Below are 20,883 nucleotides of genomic sequence, written 5' to 3'. Positions count from 1 at the left end.
ATTCAGTAGGTGCACTGTTTACGTGTGCTACAGTAGTGTCTGGTGAATGGAGTATTCAGCAGGTACGTGTTTATGCATGCAAAGTACTGACTGATGAACAGATAGTAAACTTGAAAACACCGTAATGCACCCTATCGGTCCCCAACATTACAAGCCTAATTATTCGTTCATTCATTCATTTCATTCATTTATTTTATTCCATAGATCTTACATGAGCAATGAAGCTTTAAGATGTGGAACATGTCAACATTTTACAATATTACAATTACAATTTTTACAAATTTTTATAGTTTTACAATTTAGTAATTTTCTACAATTTTTACAATTTTGTACAATTTTTTTACATTTTTTTACATTTTGGCTAGATGTAGTGAGATGAGATGAGGTCCGAGGATTCGCCAAAATATTACCCGGCATTTGCCTTAATAATTAATTAAATTTGCCACGTGATTAAATAAAGCATTATTCTCTTCTAAATTGCATTACGTATTCTCAGCAAAGAAGTCATGAATATAGTAATAGGGTTTCCATTTCTTTGTTAGTTTATTTGATAATATGACATCAACAAGAGTGGTTATTTTATTTCATTGATGTAAGCAAGTCTATTTGCAACGCGAATAGAAGCACACTGAGAACTTCCACTTCAACAAAAGACCAATGTATTTTACTATGTAGTTACGTCGTATAATATGCCATAATTTACATAGAAACCAAGTACAAAAAGAAAATCTAACTTGAATGCCAATTCTTTAATCCTTTTAACATTATGAGATCTTTAAAATTTTTCTTACAGTAAATCACATCCTAAAACTTGTAAGTTGATTATTGTGCAATAGATGTATAGAGAGGTTATTTACCTACTGACCGAGCCCATAAGCCATATGCACTGCTAAATGCATGAACTTCTAGTTGATAATGACATACAGTCAGTCATTCAGTCATCTGAGAAACTAAGGTTATCTGAATTACAAGAGATGCTGGAAATGCTGCCACTCCAAGTATTCTCTCGACTTCCTAAAAAGATTTTGATTAACCTGAAGTTTTTCTGGAGTAATTGCCAGAATTTCTCTGTAGATGTTGTTCTTAAATTCTTTAACTGCATGGAGACACTGCATTTTGTTTCCTTAAGTAACTTATAAATAAAATCACATGGAGTAAGGTCAGAAAAAGAGCTGTCACAAACCATGATATATTATTCTGTCACTAAACACATATCTCAGGTCAAACATGAAATTGTCTGCAGTGTGAGTAGCTGCAGAATAATGTTGAAACAATCCATTTGGAAAGAAATTTAACACTGAATTAATATATTTAAATAAATCATGTTTCTCTTAAATCGATGTTGTCTCAGTGGATGAGAGAAGAATTGTTTAAATGGAAAAGTTGCCTGGATGATTAATCAATTGGACATAGGTGACTAGATGCATGGTTTTGGACGTCAGTGGACAAACAGCCTAATAATTCTGTTTTCATTCTCTGCTCACAACACTCTCACTTTGCCATATACATACTAGAGCTTCATGAAAGAAATAATCATATAAGGACATACTGTTCAAGAAAATATTGTGCCATGATGAACCATATTCACAAAAACTATAACTGACAATACGAATGCCACAAATTATCACAATAAAATTAACAATATAAATACATTTTCTTAAGTGAATTATTGATTATAAAGTCACGCATGTAACTAAGATTATTTGATATATTGGTGGGACTAGTGACAGTGCAACATGAGACCGGTTGAAGATCAAGATTGTAAATAATCTCTCTGTACATTGAAAATAAGAATTAATTAAAATACAAGCCATGTAATTTCAGTATAATTACGTGTATATTTATGCCCAACAAACTGAAATACCTTGCATTATCTATTATAGTATTACTTTCTGACATAAACATATTAAAGTAATTCATTACTCACTTCCTTAATTCTCAACATCTTCAATTCAATTTTCTTTATTTCAGCTTGTTTTCGTTTTCGCTCTTGAAACAACTCTTGACGTTCTTTTTTTAATTCCTCTTTTTCACGTTTAGCATTTTCTTCCAATTTCTTTTCAACCTTTGCTCTCTTTTCTTCCTATTGTAAAAAACATTTCAATATTACAATCCATTCAAATTTTGTAATTATAGATATAACTACAGACATGTTAGATAATTATACAACCCTATGAGACGTCATGTTAGTGAATTCAGTGTTTGAAATAGACAATTCCGAGATTTCAGTGAGACATTACAGATGTGGGTGGCAAAATTATCTGAGTCAACATATTTTACTTTTTTTAGGAACAAAATCTACACAAATTGCCATGGTAAAAAAAAAAAATATTCATGTCTGATGTTGTGGCAGCATTGGTTCACTTTATTTAACATTAACAATTATGAGACACAAAAGAACATAACATATTTGTAATAAGTTCCTCTTTTTCTATTTTATGACATTATCTTATGTTTTTTTTTTTGCCATTATTCATATGTAATTTTTCATTTTCTATGTTTTATAAAAACAGTGTAATTTTCCAATAGGAATTAAAAGTATCTGCTATTTTGAGAAGTGTCTGTTATTCAGAAAATTATTAGACACTAATATATTTGGTAAGTTTTAATCTAGGCTCAGTGGAGAAATGTGAGATATTTGTAAATGTAAGTGCTCTTAAGCCAAATTGATCGTTGAAGGAGAGGATAATAATAATAATAATAATAATAATAATAATAATAATAATAATAATAATTTTTTAGGTGAATGCAAACTGTCCTAAATAAGGTCAAATCAACACCTGCATAGAATAGGAATATATCAGTCCTCTAACTGCCCATTGTGTACCAACTCAAACCAAGAAATGGATTCGTAACAGTGTGCTTCAGTGGCTGACCATGATATCTTTGAAAAATATTGGAGTGCAAGAGGTCAAATGACTTTATTGTCAAACGCCTGGCATTAGAAAACAACAACATATTTGAAACTTCTATCATGAAGTTATACAATAATACATCTTATTTCAGAATCTTTGGCAGTTGTCTTTCATTGGACATCATGCAAAACTCAAAAAGTCTGTTCTAATGGCTGTGTATTCGGGAGATAGATTTTGATTCTCTTTAAAATTCATAAGTAATACAGTAATATAAAGTGTTAAAAGTGTCAAGATGTACTATGAAGTAAATTGTCATCTGACGAATTTGTCCAAAGCACTGGCTCTCTTAGAGGATTTGGAAAAAGAAAAAAAGACAAAATAAGGAAACTGTCTGCAAAAAAATAATATTATTATACTTAAGTTATGAAAAAATGAGAGTATTCATTGGTAGGCCTATACTATTCCCGAATGGATATATTATTTTACCTGAGAAACGCAGATACTGGAATTTCTCTACATACATGAGAAATGAAATGGTTGTAAACAGTCTAAAGGCAAAATGTGGAAATTGAAATATGTAATGGATATTCTGTAACTCAAGTTTTCAGAGAATTTCAGAGCCGAGGAAAATGATGCAAATTATTGCTTATGATGAATGCATGGTATCCTATTATGGTGCCATAGTTACAAACAATGTAACAGAGGAAAGTTACTCTGCTTTGGTTACGAAGTTTTTGCCTAAATACATAAAATGGTTACCTAGTAAACTTTGATGTGCATCAAGGAAAAAAGCCACAGGGAATGATATTTATGGGGGGGGGAAAAGGTTTATTTAATGACGCTCGCAACTGTAGAGGTTATATCAGCACAGTAGCTGGTGTACCGGAATTTTGTCCCGCAGGAGTTCTTTTACATGCCAGTAAATCTACTGACATTAGCCTGTCGCATTTAAACACACTTAAATGCCAACAACCTTGGCTGGGATCGAACTCGCACCTCAAGCACAGAAGGCCAGCACAATACCAACTATGCTATTGAGGGCGACATTTATGAAAATGATTTTGAAAAAGCAGCAGCCCCATTGGCACAAATGATAGACAACTTGCCTGACAATGTGAGAAAATTGCCATTTGATAAATTGGTTACTTTTTCAAATATTGAAACTAAATAGTTTGTATGCCTATTCAAAATAAAAGGCTTATTTTCCCCATTATGAAGACCACCCTACTATCCGTGGAATATTGCAAGGACATTTTCATCGACTCTTGTAAGGAACAATTAGGGCAATGTTACGAGTGATTCAGATTCACAGCTAAGGCAGCTAGAGTTTAGGAATGATTTCTTTCAGACATGTCTGGTCAGGTATAGAACTCTAAAAGATCTGGCAGATCATCAATAGCTCTCTGCACAGGAAAAAACTCAAGGATGTTAAAAAAAAAAACATCAGATACTATAATAGGCTGGATCATCTTGTCACCTCAACCAAGGATAAGAAGAGACACTGTTGTGCATATGAAAATTGCAAAAAACAGATTAGTTCCAATATAAGAAGTGTGATATTAGAATATGTATTGAGTGTTCCGTTTAGTTCATATCAAAATGCAAATTGTATTCATATCACGTTTTGTTAAGTTTTTCTTCAATTATTATATATTGTCTTGTGTTACTTTCAATTTCAAACAAAAACTACATGAAGGTATATAATGCTAACATAAGATCCTAGCAATGCCATATGGCATCGGGCATTTTTCGCGAAATATGCCATATTTAGTCAAAATGCCTGTGTTCGTTATGTTATTAAGGACAAGTGTAACTGAATGAAGCAAAGATTTTAAAAATTTCGAATAAAAAATAATTCAGACTTTGCAGGGTTAATGTACTCTGCAGCATCCATATCAAACTTCCCATTTGAACACAGAGCTGATATGATTTCTATATTGTTTTCTGCTTCATCGAAGTCTTCGTCCTCTTCAGAATGAGGGAGAAAATTCGCCTTTCTGAAACAATTGGTGATTGTCTCCGGCTTATTTTCTGTGTGACTGCATGAATCCAGTTCACAGCATTTACAGTAGTACAGAAATGGATTTCGCAATTTCATTGGCATTGCTTGCATCTTCCATCTTTGCAATTACTGCCTGCAGAACTAGTCTCCTGTAGTGACTTTTAAAAGTGTAGATCACACCTTGATCCGTGGGCTGGGTGACACTGGTAGTGTTAGGTGGAAATGAAGTCAGCGTCACATTGGATAAATTAATGTGTGGGTGACAAGTAATGTTGTCGAGGAATAGCAGCACAATATGATTTTCTTCCTTCATCATAGCACTGAAATTATTGAGCCATTCTTTCATCATTGCAGCAATCATCCAGGCTTTTCTGTTTGACCTCCAAACTCATGGCAGTTTATTTGTATTCAGATGTCTGAAACAACGAGGCTTAGTTGATTTTCCTATCACTAATGGTTTTCGAAGTTTTCCTGCCATATTGCCACAAAGAAAAACAGTAAGACGTTCTTTCGACATCTTTCCACCTACACATTTTTCTCTGCGCAGGGAGAGTGATTTTGAAGGAAGTGCCCTAAAAAATAAACCTGTTTCGTCACTGTTGTAAATATCGTTTGGTTGAAATCCTTCCACTAATGTTTTCAATTTTCATGCCACTCATGAACAACAGATCTATTTACATCAATCACTTCCCCACACATTTGGTTCCAAACAATTTTGTGCCTGTTTCTGAAGCTTTCTAGCCATCCATTAGAAGCCTTGAATTCCAGGTTACCTAATTTTTTTGCCAATTCAAGGGCTTGGTTCTGCAGAATAGGACCAGAAATTGGCATGTTCTTTGAACGTGCATGAACAAACTACTCCCACAACAGTTCATTTATTTCCTCATAATCAGTTGCTTTCTGTTTCCTTTTCATATCACCATTATTGCTCGCAAGACATTCACTCATAATCATCATCATCATCATCATCATCATCATCATCATCTGTGGTCCTACAGCCCTTTTAGTTTAGTCTTGACCTCCTTAAGAATCTTCGCCCAATCCTCTCTATCCAATGCTCTCTGCGTCCATCTCCAAATTCCTGCCTTGACAAGATCATCTTGGACATCATCCAGCCATCATTATTTGGGCCTACCAACTCTTCTTTTACCACTTGGTTTCACATCTACTAGTATTTTAGAAATTCTATTATTGTCCATCCTGATGACGTGGCCCAGCCACCCCAACCTTATGATTTTTATATCAGTGACAATATTTGTATCCTTGTATAATACTTGTAATTCAGAATTAGTTCTGATTCTCCAAACTCCCTTATCATAAACAGAACCATAAATTTTTCTTAAAATTTTCCTTTCCCAAGTGTTAAGGTAGTTATTGCTCGTTCAGGTAGGGTCCAAGTTTCACTTCCAAAAGAAACCGTAGGTTTAATGATAGTCTTATAAATTCTCACTTTAACCTTTCTTGAGATATATCTAGCTCTTATGATTCTATGTAATGCTCTAAGACATTGATTACCAATAGCAATTTTCCCCTTAATCTCTGTTAACATTGTTGTCATCAGTAAGTATCGAACCAAGATATCTAAAGTTAGAGACATTCTCAAGAGTTATATAATTTAAAACAATAGTGTTTAAGTTGTTATTACTTTTGGTTGCGATTCACTCATGATACAGTCTTTATTTTTTTGAAGTGTCATACACCTGAGTTATTCCGCAACTGAACTTCAGCATTATTTCTCGTATACTTCGTTTCTGCTTTTCTTTTAGCTGGATAACATTTACTTTAACACTTAATGATAGCACCACATTTTTATGGGACATTTTAACATGAAATCACTAATCTTGCACTCTGCTCTGTCACAACAAAACATTGATGTGAAGTATAGAAAATCTTTGAAGGGATTCGTCTGCCTAGTCAATAGGGTAATAAAATTTATTACCACTAGCCCAACACACCCTCGCACCCTCGAAAATGCTGCAAAGAAAACTTGTTTTTATCTTAGTGACCTACATACAGTACTTCGTACATTCCTTGAATTTACATAGTGTTTCAAAATATAGTTTACATTAAAGTATAGTGTATTCAAAATATTATTTCCATTTTGAACAGTAGCAGACAGTTTCCATTTCCGCGTTGTACAGTTTCTGTTTTATTCAGGAAAAATTGCGTATAATGGATAAGAATTTTGTTGGGACAAACAAATTTTTCCAAAACAGACAGGATTTCAGATTATTCAGGTTCCAATTTGGACAGGTTTCACTGTATATACATGGTACTGAGAAAATCAGAAACACTATGCAAGCGTATTTCAGAATCCACATCTGCTAATAACAGTGTCTGTTACTGAAAAATTCCTACAAATTTGTCAGTAAATTTTAAACTGTCCATTAATAACAAGTGTCCATTATTTAGAAGTGTCTGTTAAGACAAGATTCACTGAATAAGTTTCGTATTCTTTACATTTTCCGTTTCTTATGCATTGAAAAATATTTCGAGATAAATTGAATCACGAAGAAGTAACTTTCTACTCTTAACAACATATTCATGGACAGAAAAGTTAAATATGTTAAAATGATATGAAATTAAGAGAAAAACAATGCAAATCTGTCATTTATTGTGTATTGAAATGAAAGTACTAATTATGTTTTAAATATTGCAATAAAAACGATAATATTAAGAAGCTTGATATGTGTTATTTAAAAAACTGTTCTACTACTCTCAAAAATGCATTCACATCTGTAGTGACCTCAGTGCTTGAAAATAGCAAGTAATCAGTGTATACTGAAAATTTTATATAGCCATGAGAAATTTCAGTGAAGTGCCAATTTAATGAAAGTTCCAAAATTATCCTCACTTTACCAGTATGATAAAAGTATATTATTTCTGTAACACTCGCTCACTTTTATTAACAGTACGCTGTGAATATACTATTATTGATTTGAAACAGTAGTTTTAGAGCTGAAGAAGGAGACATTACATCATAAAACCTATGTTTTCTTATAAAGCACAAAAATAAATAAGTAAATCATCCCTTAACCACATACCAGTGTGGTAAGGTAACACACACAAAAAAAGAACACTTTGTTGAAGAGAAAATACTCATGACATCTATATTTATCAATTACGGATTCGTAAATATTCCTCTGTTAAAAAATGTATAATTTTTACATTTTGAAAAGTAGACAGAAGTCTTGCTGCACTGCAACTACTAATATGTCTATTATGCAAGAGGGACAACAAGAGAACTCAATGAGTGGAAATTCAGTCCGAAGTTATCAAAATATAGTTCCTTAAAAGTCGCCAGATATTACAGGCCTTCTCTTCTTGCCAAGTGGGAGTTCTCTATAAGTACTGTGACACCACAATGTATCACAATGGTGTCAGTCCAACAAGGACGTGAGTGCTGTACATCTGGCTGATCATCTCCATCTGATATCACCTAAGATATTATCACAGTCTAGTATATACAGTCACGAAGCTCAATACGTAGTAAATATGCAAACATTAGATAGTTGCTCACCACTAGGATCACTAATATCGCCTCATTACAGGCAATGCAAAATAGTACCATCACAGTCTATTGTTTCTAGCACCCTCAAAACTCAAGCTTCGTGACTGTATATAGTAGACTGTGATATTATGTCATATTGTGCCCCATATTTTAAAATTAAATGAAGGGAAAGGCAAGTAACATGTAGTGTATTGGTGGAATGACTTTTTAAAGTTGAGGAATATGGAAGAACACTGAGAAAAGCTCTCATCCTGCAGTCTTGTCCACCACAAGTATTATTCCAGTCAATGCCAGGGATTGAACCTATGTCTGTAGAATGATGAGTTTACACTCTAGCAGACAGCTGCAGAGGAGGAAGAAATATATCACAAAGATATTAATAATATAAAGAATTAATGTAATTTAAACATAAGACAGCAAACTTATAAGAGAGAATCAGTAAGTACAATATAAATTGAAGTAACGACCTACATTTTTAATGAGGTGCCTAAAACCATCACTGCAAAGTGGCAGTGTTATCAATATGCGCAAAAGCATAATAAAGAAACAGAAGTTGTAAGATAGCGGCACCTTTGCACTAGTGTACCAGTGATGCTTGATCTGAGCACTGATGCATGCTTTGTATCAGGCTGATAATGATGCAACCAAGACTCATCACCTGTTACTAGCATATCATCCCTTAAATCCTCTTTGCTCAGATCAGGTTGCCAGTCTGTTGCACATTTGCCGCCATGACAATATCCACTGGACGATCGACTCAGTCTTCAATGCTTGTCTGCCCTTCAGATAAATTCTGCACCCAACCGTAGACGACAACCTGATGTGACAGGGAATGCTCCCATACACAGACAGCATTTCTTTATGAATATCTTTTGCTGCCTGATCTTTTGTCCAGGAAAAACACACAACAGAGCACTGTATCTTGCAACTGCTGCTTCTTTGTTTCATTTGTGCACATTTCAATCACTTTGGCACCTGGATAATACTGTCATCTAATGGTAATAGCTTAAGGCACCTCATTCATAAATGTAAATTGCTATTTCAATTTGTAACTTACTGACTCGATTGTGTAGTTCTGCCAATAAACTTGATTAAGAAATGAGTTTCTGCTCAACTTTATAATGGTAAAGGAACTTATGTACGTACTACAGAAGTACACAGAAAGCAGGAATAAAGAACTTCCATACTTTACTACCAGCAGTACTGCAAGAAGGTGGCCATTTTTAACTGCTGGAAAGATCAGTTTACAATTTCATATGGGAGTAAGTAAACCCAGAGCTATTCCGGAAGTTATGACGAAATGAAAAGTTCTGCCTTCACCTGGGTTTGAAGTCAGGCTCTTTCAGTCAAGAGTCTGCCACTCTACTGGAAAAGCCAATTTATCTTTGCCCAGTTCTGTCCCTATCCCATATCTGCTCATATTCATGTCAATGAAGAAGAAAATTAATATTGTACCTTGTCTCTCATTCGTGTTTCTTCTTGGCGAAATTTCTGAAGAGTCCCAAGCAATGCACCAAACATTCTTTTATTCCTATAAAATGAGAAAAAGAAACATTACGTATACACAAATGAAACCAACAAATATAACACATTAACCAAATATTAAAATAATTAATAAACTTAATAGTGGTCATAATTACAAACTATGACATTTGATGACTTTTTTCCCAATTAGTTCACTAAGATACATGCACTATTAAATCCGACACTGCCATGACAATGAAAACCAACACCTCATCCTACCATCAACATCCAACACTATAGGCAGATGCCCAAGTGAAATCTCGAAGAGTTGACTCACAATAGGCATAGATTATCAAGTCGAATATATATGATTTCTTCAGATGCCAGTGTGTTTGATTCCACTCATTGGAGTGAAGTTTCAATTAAAAATTAATGTTTAGGTTTATTTGAAAATGGGCGAGTCCACTCAATGAGAAAGAGTGTCACTTCAAGAAATTATGGCTCCTCTAGGAGTAAACGTGTATCACTCAATGGAAAAGGATGTCACTTAAAAAAATTATGGCTTCTCTAAGAGTAAATGTGTATGAATCCACTCAGCAGATATAGAGTGTCAATTAAAATAATAATTTAGATAAGCATATGTTCACATTCAGAAATTGTAATGTTTTCATTTGACGTTTAGATTTTTCACTCTGTAATCCCTTCATGACTAAATTCTACAATCCATAATTGGACATCGAACACATGTCATCATTATGAATGATTTGCCATTGTAAAATACTAATGTTTTCATTTGATATTTAGGTTTTTTTATAATGCAATCCCTCCATGACCAAACATCACAAGTTGTATGACATGAATTTATGTACGAACCAATATTAAAATTGAGTAGCTTAATATCAAAGGCGGACATCTGACCCCCTCAATCGAAATTTAGGTAACTGTGATTTCTTATACAATTTTTCATGCTTTTTCCAGTTATAGTGAAACAATATGCAAACTCTAACACTACATTTATAAAATAAATTGTGTTAAATATTACAAAGAACACTGTGAAATAAAAAATTGCCTCTAGATCAAAACTATGCAGATGACAGATGTCCGTCTTTGATATTAAACTACTCAATTGTTTTTGTTTCTTGAAAAATACTAAAAAGCAACTGGAAACCATCCTACTTGATTTTTTTTTTGTATAAACAAATGAAGAGTCCACTGCAAGAATGATGGATGTCACTTTCTTGTCGAAAATGAACCAAGACTGTCAATGCATAGCTTAAGACATATTATAGAATGTACATAGAGAGTTATATGGCATTAACACTGATAGTTATTGTCCAGTAATGATCTGAAAATGCTTTGAGCACTAAGCATTTCAAACTTTCAATTGCTTCTCCTGAAAAATGTATTCCAAATGACATCCACCATTCTTGCAGTGGACTCTTCAAATATGAATATAGAGACATAAACTTGTTACAGTTTGCTATGTGCCATTTTGATATATTTCATTTTTCAAATGATCATAGCATGTTTCATGGCATAAAGATTCATAGAAAACAAAATATTAGCCTCTAAGTCATTGGAGTATATAAAGAGGGACACACAAAATTCAATCTACTGTTTCCAGTTTGTAAAGGAAAGTACATTAAATACTTAAAACAGAAATAAAAACTGAAATAATAAAAAATAAAATACAACAATAATGTATACTGAAGAATTAATCTATTGTAAAAATGTAACGACCCTTGTTAATTATAAATTACAAATAAACATAGTAAAGTTAAAAATGACTTGTAGTTTTAATTCTTGCGCAACAGAAATAAAATGTAAGATAAGCCCCTAGAATCCTTGCAAAGGTACAGAGTCGTGAATTTATATAGCCAATAGAAAAAACCAATGAACGAAGTGGAAGAAAATGTACTCAGTAATAACTTAATAAATTACAAATTTTAGAAATTATGTTAAAATGTATATGAATGAATATTTTAATGAATAACATGTAGAAGCATTTAACTATACCTAAAATACCTATTTCTATCTACTTACTTAAACTGCCTACCAACATCTGCTTCACATATATTACCAAAAACACAAATTTTACAGCATACCTAGCTTTACTCCGTTCATCTGTGCTTTGTGCGGCCATGGCTTCCTGTCTGGATGGCAGTTCTTTAGGGGTAGCAATAACCCGAGATGAAATTGCAGGCTATAAAAAATAAAAGAAAAATTAATGTTATAAAATTAATATTAACCAAATTTAAGCATTTTCTCCTTTGTGATAATGGTAAGTCACTTTAAATAACTAAGACAACAAAATTCACATTAATTGCAATAATAATGTTACAATGAGAATATTATTAATATTTTACAGTTTTATAATATAATATGGAAACTAGCTGAACATCTGTACAGGATAAACTGCATTCCATCTGATAGAAGTATCATTTGCAGGGACACAGAAGCATTGCAAAATAAGGACATCTGGAAAAATGCACTGGACTCGTAAGTGGCAATATCGCTGGCTTTTATTGGGAGTAGGGGGAAAATAATCCAGATCAAATAATCCCCATGCCATTGGAGAACATCAACAGCCTATCATAATATGGTGAAATGACATCACAATAAAATCAACATCAGTTTATTACAAGATGTGATATCTCTTTAAGAAACAGCAGTAGTTGTTTCACTGAAAATACTATATTTAAGTGTTGCCATTACTTCCTTTTCAAGTTGAACATATCTGTCTACAAAAAGAAAAACTTCGAAAAACTATATAGTTCTTACGACAATTTTTTCTTGTAGAGTATTTATTGCGCCATTTCGGTTAAATTTTCACAGATACCAAAAAAAAACAGTCATGAAGATGACATAATTTCTTATGTTTTAAGCATTTTGCAGCAATTCAGTTCATGTTACCAATGACATTACAGTTTACTATTTTTCAACTATTACTCAAATGACAAACTAAATTAAACCTCCTGCTCATAATACTTTTCTGTCTTTAATGCTTATTTTTCTTGGTCCTTTTTGTTCTTTGATCCATCCCATAAGGTAGGCCCGGGCAGCAAGAGCAGATTCTACTCTCTCATGGGGAGCCATATGATTTCTCTTCATCCCCTTTCTTCCCCGCAGAACACCGCGCAGCGTTGATTCAGTGACGGATGAATATTAAGCATCCCTGTTTAGAGTCTAGTTCCGCTCCTGATGCCCAGGCCTGCCATAAGGAATAATGTTAAAATATCCTGCATATAACAGTCCCAACTTGCGATCAACTTTGACTCAAAAAATTCTCAACCATATAGCAAATAAGTACTGGATGAGATTGGCAACAAGAAGGTTCCAACATTTTTTTTTTTTTTTTTTCAAGAATGATCCAAGGAAGTATATGTTCGGAAATGTTTAGATCTAAAAACAATATTTTTCCTATTACTATTACACAGAGCAATGTACTATTGTATTTACAAGTTAACAACAAAGTTATTGATGCGGTATAATAGTATATATAGTCATTGCAAATAAATAGCAATTATTAAAGTAGTGAATAGTAAATGTGAATTATCTTTATTTTAATCCGAAATCTGATCCTAGTTTAGATGAACCAAAGGAGATCCTAAAATGATGACAAAATAAAAATAAATCAGGGCAGAAAAATACTTATAAGTAGGCCTATATATTATGATTTCAATTAGGTGTAATACAGAACCAGAAAAGTACGCAGGTTTGATGAGGATCACTGTCTGGTCTCTCAGATACGATTTGGAGCAAACCTGAGTGTCCCCCACAATATTCCAGATTCTCATAATGCCAATGTCTATCATGACGAAAAAACTACTTCAATGGGTTAAATCATACCAGGACCAGACCATTCAGCAATGGAGATAATTTTAAACTAAATAAATGGAAGTAAACGTGGTAATATACAGGGTGACTCACGAAGTTCTCCCCCAGTTTATTGAGGTGATTCCTGAGGAGGAAAAAAAATATAAATAAATTAATGGTATCACATTCATAATTACGGAGTTACAGTAATATAAAAACAGCAGAAAAAAACTATTATTTCAGGATTTCACTAACAAAAATGCAAAAAATAATTAAAATACAAATGATTGTTTATATATCAGCCTCTTTCATTTAGAGTGAATTTAAATCACATTTCCAAAAATGCCTCCCTGAATCTCAAGGCAAAGGTCCGCATGGGAGTGAACCACATATGTAGCATTTCACAGCTTCACACATTTGTTTATTGTCGTTACAGCATCCAGAATGCGTTGAAATAACTCTTTGTGTGTTTGTACCTTAACCTAATAAACCATGTCTTTCATACACTTCCAGATGCAGTAATCTAAGAGTGTTAAATCTGGAGATCTGGGAGGCCAGGTGATAGGGTCCCCTGCGACCAACTCATCGCTGTGGGAATTGCTGATCCAAGTGAGCTCTTACTGTGCAGTAGAAATGAGCAGGCACCCCATCATGTTGGAAGTACATTTGGTGTCTTCTTGTCACAGGAACATCTTTGGTAAGCTGTGGTAACTGTTCTTGTAAAAACTGAAGGTACATCTCACCAGTTAAGTGTCCAGGGAAAATGAACAATCCCAGCAGCTAGTCATCCAGAATACCACACCACACACTCAGACTGAATCGACGTTGAAAATTAGATTCTAACGTGGCGTAGGAATTATCGTCTCCCCACACAGCAAGCTATGCTTATTGTTGATTCCATCCCGCATAAACTGTCTCTCATCACTGAACATTATGAAGTGGTACCACTGCTGATTCCCATTTACCCAGTTACAGAATTGCAAACACTGGACTCAATCTCCTGGTTCTAAATGCTGTACTTCGTGTAAATGAGAAGGATACAGTCCATTCTCATGAAGAGTTCTTCATGCCTTGGACTGTGAAACGTTAAACCGGCTAACAAGGCATCTTGTACTAGTACATGAACTGCGCTCTACTGCAGCAAGAGTATTTTCATCTTTTCGCACGTCACGAGTTCTTTCGTATTGAATACAAGAGTACGAGTTTGTCACAATGTTTGATATGTTTCACTAAAGGTTTTGGAACTCGAAAGTCTATGATCAGGATAACAACGGTGATATTCGACAGCAACAGCTTTTGCATTACCGTCACACACAATCAAAATAAACACCATATCAGCATACACCTTAGAAGAAAATCTGTACGGCATCATGATGTAACTTACACAAGAGATAACAGCATAATAAATAGCGACTATCAACAACGTGCATGTACAGTAGCATGCAAATTAATCCGAACAACGTAATTACTTATGCAAAAACACTCAAACGGGATAAAAAAAAAGGATCTAAGACATACCTCAGTAATCTATGTGGCCTCCCTTGTTCCTAATAACAGCTCTGAGACGATTTGGCATGGATTCCACTAATTTCCCACAAATATTCTTCATTTCTTCATCGCGAAACCATACACCAATGAGGGCAGAAATCATCTTCTCCTTTGTAGAACAATCCATTTTTTGCATTCTTCTTTTGCAAATTGACCACAAGTTCTCAATGGGGTTGATGTCGGGTGAGTTGCCTGGCCAGGGGAGTACCTGAATATTCTTCTTGTTGAAGAATTCTGTAGTTTTTCGAGACGTATGGCATGGTGCCAGGTCTTGTTGGAACACACCTCTGCCATCCGGAAACGATTTTTGCAGCTGGGGTACGATTCTGGTTTCCAATAAGTGAATATATTTGTCAGAATTCATCATTCCCTTGATAGGTATTAATGCTCCAGGCCCTTCATGTGTAAAACAACCCCAAAACATTACTTTAGGGGGGTATTTGGGTGCTTGTTGGAGATGAGCTGCTGTTACTTTTTCGGATCCTTTCCGTACGTAAGAAACACGGTGGCCATGGACCTCGAAATGAGACTCATCGGAAAAAAATACATCCTTTCAGTCATTCACTGTCCAGTGTTGATGTAATTTTGCCCACATTAAGCGTTTTCTGCACATAACAGGGGTTAGCAGTTGCTTCTTAATAGGCTTACGAGCCCTTCGTCCAGCTTCCAAAAGCCTACGCCGCACTGTTGTGACGTGAATATTCGCCCCAGTGGTAGCCATTAACTCGCGGATTAAGTCGACAGCAGTTAGTCTAGGATTTAATTTACTTTTCCTGACAATTAAACGATCATCTGCAGGTGAAGTCTTCCTTTTCTGGCCACAGTTTCCTTTTTTCTGGGGTGTGATGGATCCAGTCTCCCTGTATCGTTTTATGATCAAATTAACAGTAGCCAAACTGATGTGACATTCTGCAGCAATTTGCCTCTGTGTCATAGAAGAATGCTCTGCTAATGTTATAATTTTAGACTGTTTTCGTGGAGTTGTATCCATTTGTGCAGACGACAGAATGTACACAGGATTGCAGTATTAACTCTTCAACACACCTGAAATCCTTGTAAGTACAAAACGACAGGCAAAATGTCACATATTATAAAAAAATAATGACAGACCTTCAACAATGGAATTACACGTACTACAGATGTCAATTAAAGTGGTATGAACAGCTGTGAGGCCAACAATGACAGAAAATGTAAAAATATGTCGTGTTCGGATTAATTTTCACGCTACTGTAGTTATGGCAACAAACATGCCTAGTGCTCCATTCATTATAACACGTTTTGAAAATGTGTTGTAACTCCGAAATTATGAATATGATCCCATTAATTTATTCACATGTTTTGTTCCAAATAACCTCAGGAATCACCTCCATAAACTGGGGAGAACTTCGTGAATCACTCTGTATAATTATTAATAATATTTAGGAAGCAAAACATAGCAAATACGGGCCTAATTTGAATAGTTATTTTGTTTCATTTTACAAATAACTAAAACAAATGTCGATTACCAGGGCTGCCGAGAAGGGGGGGGGGCAAAGGGGACGAGTGCATATGGGCCCGTGAGCAATGAGGGCCCATCAGATTGAGTCTGATTACTTTTTATTAACATGAATAATTATTCATAGATATATACGGGTACTATAAAATTTTATAAGAACATTTGTTACATAAATTTGACATATCAACTCAACAATAGTATAATTAATACAAATTACCACTTCATATGTAAATATTTGACTTTTATATACAATAATAGAATATCGGTTCCCCACATTAACGTTCACTGACATGACACTTGAGGGCCCCGGCATTTGCCTGAACCATGTTCCCGTCGCTTGTACCGAATACGTTCAATTATTTATTGGCTTGTCCTTTTTAACTACCAACCCTCCACTGGCTCACCACAATATGCTAGTGCAGCATTTCTCAAACTTTTTTGAAGTGGGGACCACTTTTTTAAGTCAGAAGAGTTCCACGGACCACCTTACTCTTGTTCCCTTTGAAAGCAAATTTATAATTTTTTTAGCATATTTTAATACCAGTATAATTATATTTTAAAATAGAATTAATTAATTAAAATTAATTTAATTCAATTAATTTTATATTAGTATCAACTAATTAAGTTAATGTTAATAGAAGAAAATTCATTTTCATTTTTTTTAATAATTCAAGGTATTAGAGTTTGGATAATCTTTAACTAATTAACTAAAAAAAAAACTAAATAAATGTTGGTACTCGCATTAATAAGACGGATGACCCTGCCTATTCTTGCACAGTTGTTCTATATTTGGATTATGCTGGTAACCTTAAGTCGGAGATCATCACATACATCAAGTCGATTTCGGTACTTCGTTTTTATTAGAGTTAGTGATGAAAACCCTTTCTCATACAGATACATAGAAGCAAACTGAATTATAATCTGTAAAGCACCATAGTACACTTCACTGTATTCTCTTTTCACTTATGATGAGGTCCAGAAATTAAACATACCTTCCACTTGGAGTTTCATTTTAAGTCCAGTTTCATTCGAGAGTTCAATTAACTGTTCTCTTTCACTCAATGAAAGTTTGTTAGTTTCAATATCGCAATGAAAGTGATCACGAACCCATGAAAATTCGTCATATTTACTTGGAAAATAAGTTTCAAATTGTGACCTCAGAGTTGTATTATTGGTGTACGATGTACAGTACTTGACCATTTCAATGTGCAGACTGAGTGTCGGCAAAACTATTAAGAAAGTCATAAATACATGAAAAGGTTCGGTCCTCTGTTATGGAATCGTGTGGTCCCTGGCTGGGTTACAGGGGCGTCGCCAGATGGCGAGAAACACCATGTTCATAGTGCTTCAAATCCCTCTTTTGTTGTTGAGAGTGTAGTGGGAAGTCGGTAGACAGGTAGGGTAACAAATTTCATTAAACTTCAGTAATGGGAGAAAAAGTGAAAAGCTATTGCCTTGGTCATTTTCAAACTATGAGATTTTCAGCTATAGTGTGATATGCAATTCGTTTGAATTTTATTCTTTCTTCTGTCTTTTTTGAAGGACCACAAGGTCAGACCTCAAGGACCATAGTTTGAGAAATGCTGTGCTAGTGGACTCTGCCAAACCGAAGTCATAGGATCACGTTTCCTTTTCAGTACATTGTATGTTTCATGTCGAAACTTTCGTCTTTTCGTTGTCGTTTGCCTAGTTAAATTCTGTTCATTAGTGTTACCGGCTATAGTTTAATTGCACAATGGACAAGTACAGCATAAGTCAGGAGCTGAGAAGCACAAGGAGAGTCAGAAAAAATTAGAAGGTATTAATATGGGTGCTAGACTGTGTGAAAAATATTATGAAGACATTAACAAAGAGATCAGTGATGAGCCGAAATATTTAAAATCAATTCATACCTCTTATTTAGGGCCAACCCTGCTGAAACCTATGAATGTCCTAAATAGTCTAAGAGAATTAAAACTAAACAGTTTATTTCCAAATATTTGTATAGCCATTAGAATATTCTATACAATTCCTGTGACAGTTGCTGATGCTGAAAAATCCTTCAGCAAAATGAAGGAAATAAAAAATGTATTCAGACAAACAATGTGTCAAGAATGACTGAGTAATCTTGGCCTCCTTAGTCTGGAGAGCGATCTTGCTAGGTCTTTAAATTTTGATGATATAATTAATGATTTTGCATCAATGAAGTCAAGGAGAGTTGTTTATTGATGTTGGACTGCAAGTTAGAAATTACAAGTGTTTAGGAATAATGTTTTATGAATATGAATATAATATATTGTGTTAACGTGAAGTTTTGCTAAAAGTTTTCAATGTAATAAAAGTGTTTTAGGTTCGTATCTGTTGCTGATGCTGAAAAATCCTTCAGCAAAATGAAGGAAATAAAAAAATGTATTCAGACAAACAATGTGTCAAGAACGACTGAGTAATCTTGGCCTCCTTAGTCTGGAGAGCGATCTTGCTAGGTCTTTAAATTTTGATGATATAATTAATGATTTTGCATCAATGAAGTCAAGGAGAGTTTTTATTGATGTTGCACTGCAAGTTAGAAATTACAGGTATTTAGGAATAATGTTTTATGAATATAATATATTGTGTTAACGTGAAGTTTTGCTAAAAGTTTTCAATGTAATAAAAGTGTATATTTTTAGGTTTGTATCTGTGCACGGGGTTATCTTTCATTTATTCTGCAAATAATTATTATGGTTAGAATAACTGGTAACTTGTAATTGTTACTTTTTTCAACGGGGGTCCTAGTACAGTATTGCAGAGGGGCCCATAAATTCTGTCGGCGGCCCTGTTGATTACATTTGTTTCATGAGGTGTTCAGTGATAAAACTGTAATTTATGTAGAAGATGAAAGACCTCAATATGTAACAAGTCCGGGAGAAGCTTTCAAAAAAGAATGTCGCAACATGTGAAATGTCCAACCAAAGTCCCATCTGAGGGACTATTTCAATATATGGACAAGAAAAAAATACATGTTGTTGGAGTAAATATGAACAGTACATAATACAAGAATGTCATCATGGACTGCGTAGTGCCTACATTTAATTTGTTTCCATGCTTCTTTGGACATTTCCGTGCTTCAATGGCCAGGCAATAGCACACACAAGCACCCTATTAAGTCTTTGTGAAATGTGTTAAAAACTGAAGTAAAGCAAGAAAACCTATCACCAATGCTCAACTGATAGTACATACCCTTGCCATTTGAAGAGAAGAGGAGAACTTAGCAATTTTATGCAAAACTTTGGTTGAAGAGATGCCAAGAAGAATCGAGGTTTTGCCTCAAGGGAATCATACCAAATACTGAATTCTAATGATGTATGCAAATATCAATAATCACATGTAAATGTATGAGGGGCGTTCCATATTGATTTACACTTTCAAATTTCCCACCATCCATGGTCCACCATTTGGCTTGTCATTACAGTTGCAAGCATGCAGTACATACATCTGCCCGCAGGTGGCAGTACGATATAGAGGAATGCAATTTCTGCAAACTATAGCGCATTTCCCCAACTGTTGTCATTACATAAGTGGATCATCAAGGACGACGTGGTTTCTATGGAAAGAGGGTGTAAACACTGCAGAAATTCACAGGCAATTGGTGGCAGTGTGTGGTGAGCATGCATCGTCACGAAAAACAGTGTACAACTGGGTGGATGGCTGGAAACATGTCCGCATATCAATGGAGAAGGGAGCCAGTTCTGGAAGGAAAGTGACCGTGACAACGCCAGTCAACATCTCTAGAGTAGAGCGGCATATTCTGGAGAACAGGTGCATCACATTCTCGAAACTGGAGACAGTCATAGGACTTGAAAGAATCATTCTGCACTGCATAGTACATGAACACCTTAAGATGGGGAAGGAGGTGTCTGCCAGGTGGGTGCCCAAGTTTCTGACTGCAGCACACAGACAACAGCGCAAGAACGTGAGCAGTGATCTCCTTCAACGCCACAGTCAGGATCCAGAAAGCTTCATGTCCAAACTCTTGACTGGCGATGAGACTTGGCTCCATTACCATGAGCCAGAGACTAAAGCCCAATCAATGCAGTGGAAGCATAAAGGCAGCCCCATGCTAAAGAAGTTCAGAACAGTGCCATCAGTAGCCAAATGAATGGCCAGTCTTTTGGGACAATGATGGAATCATCCTCATCGACTGGTTCGAGCCAGGGACCACCATTAACAGCAC

At 34.8% G+C, this 20,883-nt stretch overlaps 1 protein-coding gene across 1 annotated transcript in view; it reads right to left on the bottom strand.

The window, feature by feature from the left end:
- The window catches only part of LOC138700183 (pinin-like), a 98,370-nt gene that overhangs the window by 37,493 nt on the left and 39,994 nt on the right, over positions 1-20,883 (bottom strand). The window contains exons 5-7 of the mRNA XM_069826607.1: positions 11,938-12,035; positions 9,824-9,899; positions 1,928-2,083 (exon numbers count right to left, since the gene is read on the bottom strand). Of these exons, the coding sequence (XP_069682708.1) occupies positions 1,928-2,083; positions 9,824-9,899; positions 11,938-12,035 (330 nt within the window). The remainder of the gene's footprint in view (positions 1-1,927; positions 2,084-9,823; positions 9,900-11,937; positions 12,036-20,883) is intronic.

The sequence above is a fragment of the Periplaneta americana genome, chromosome 5 (genome assembly GCF_040183065.1).
Source record: "Periplaneta americana isolate PAMFEO1 chromosome 5, P.americana_PAMFEO1_priV1, whole genome shotgun sequence".
NCBI lineage: Eukaryota > Metazoa > Arthropoda > Insecta > Blattodea > Blattidae > Periplaneta > Periplaneta americana.
Note: the sequence above shows the minus strand (reverse complement) of the source record. Positions and strands in the feature narration are given on the sequence as shown.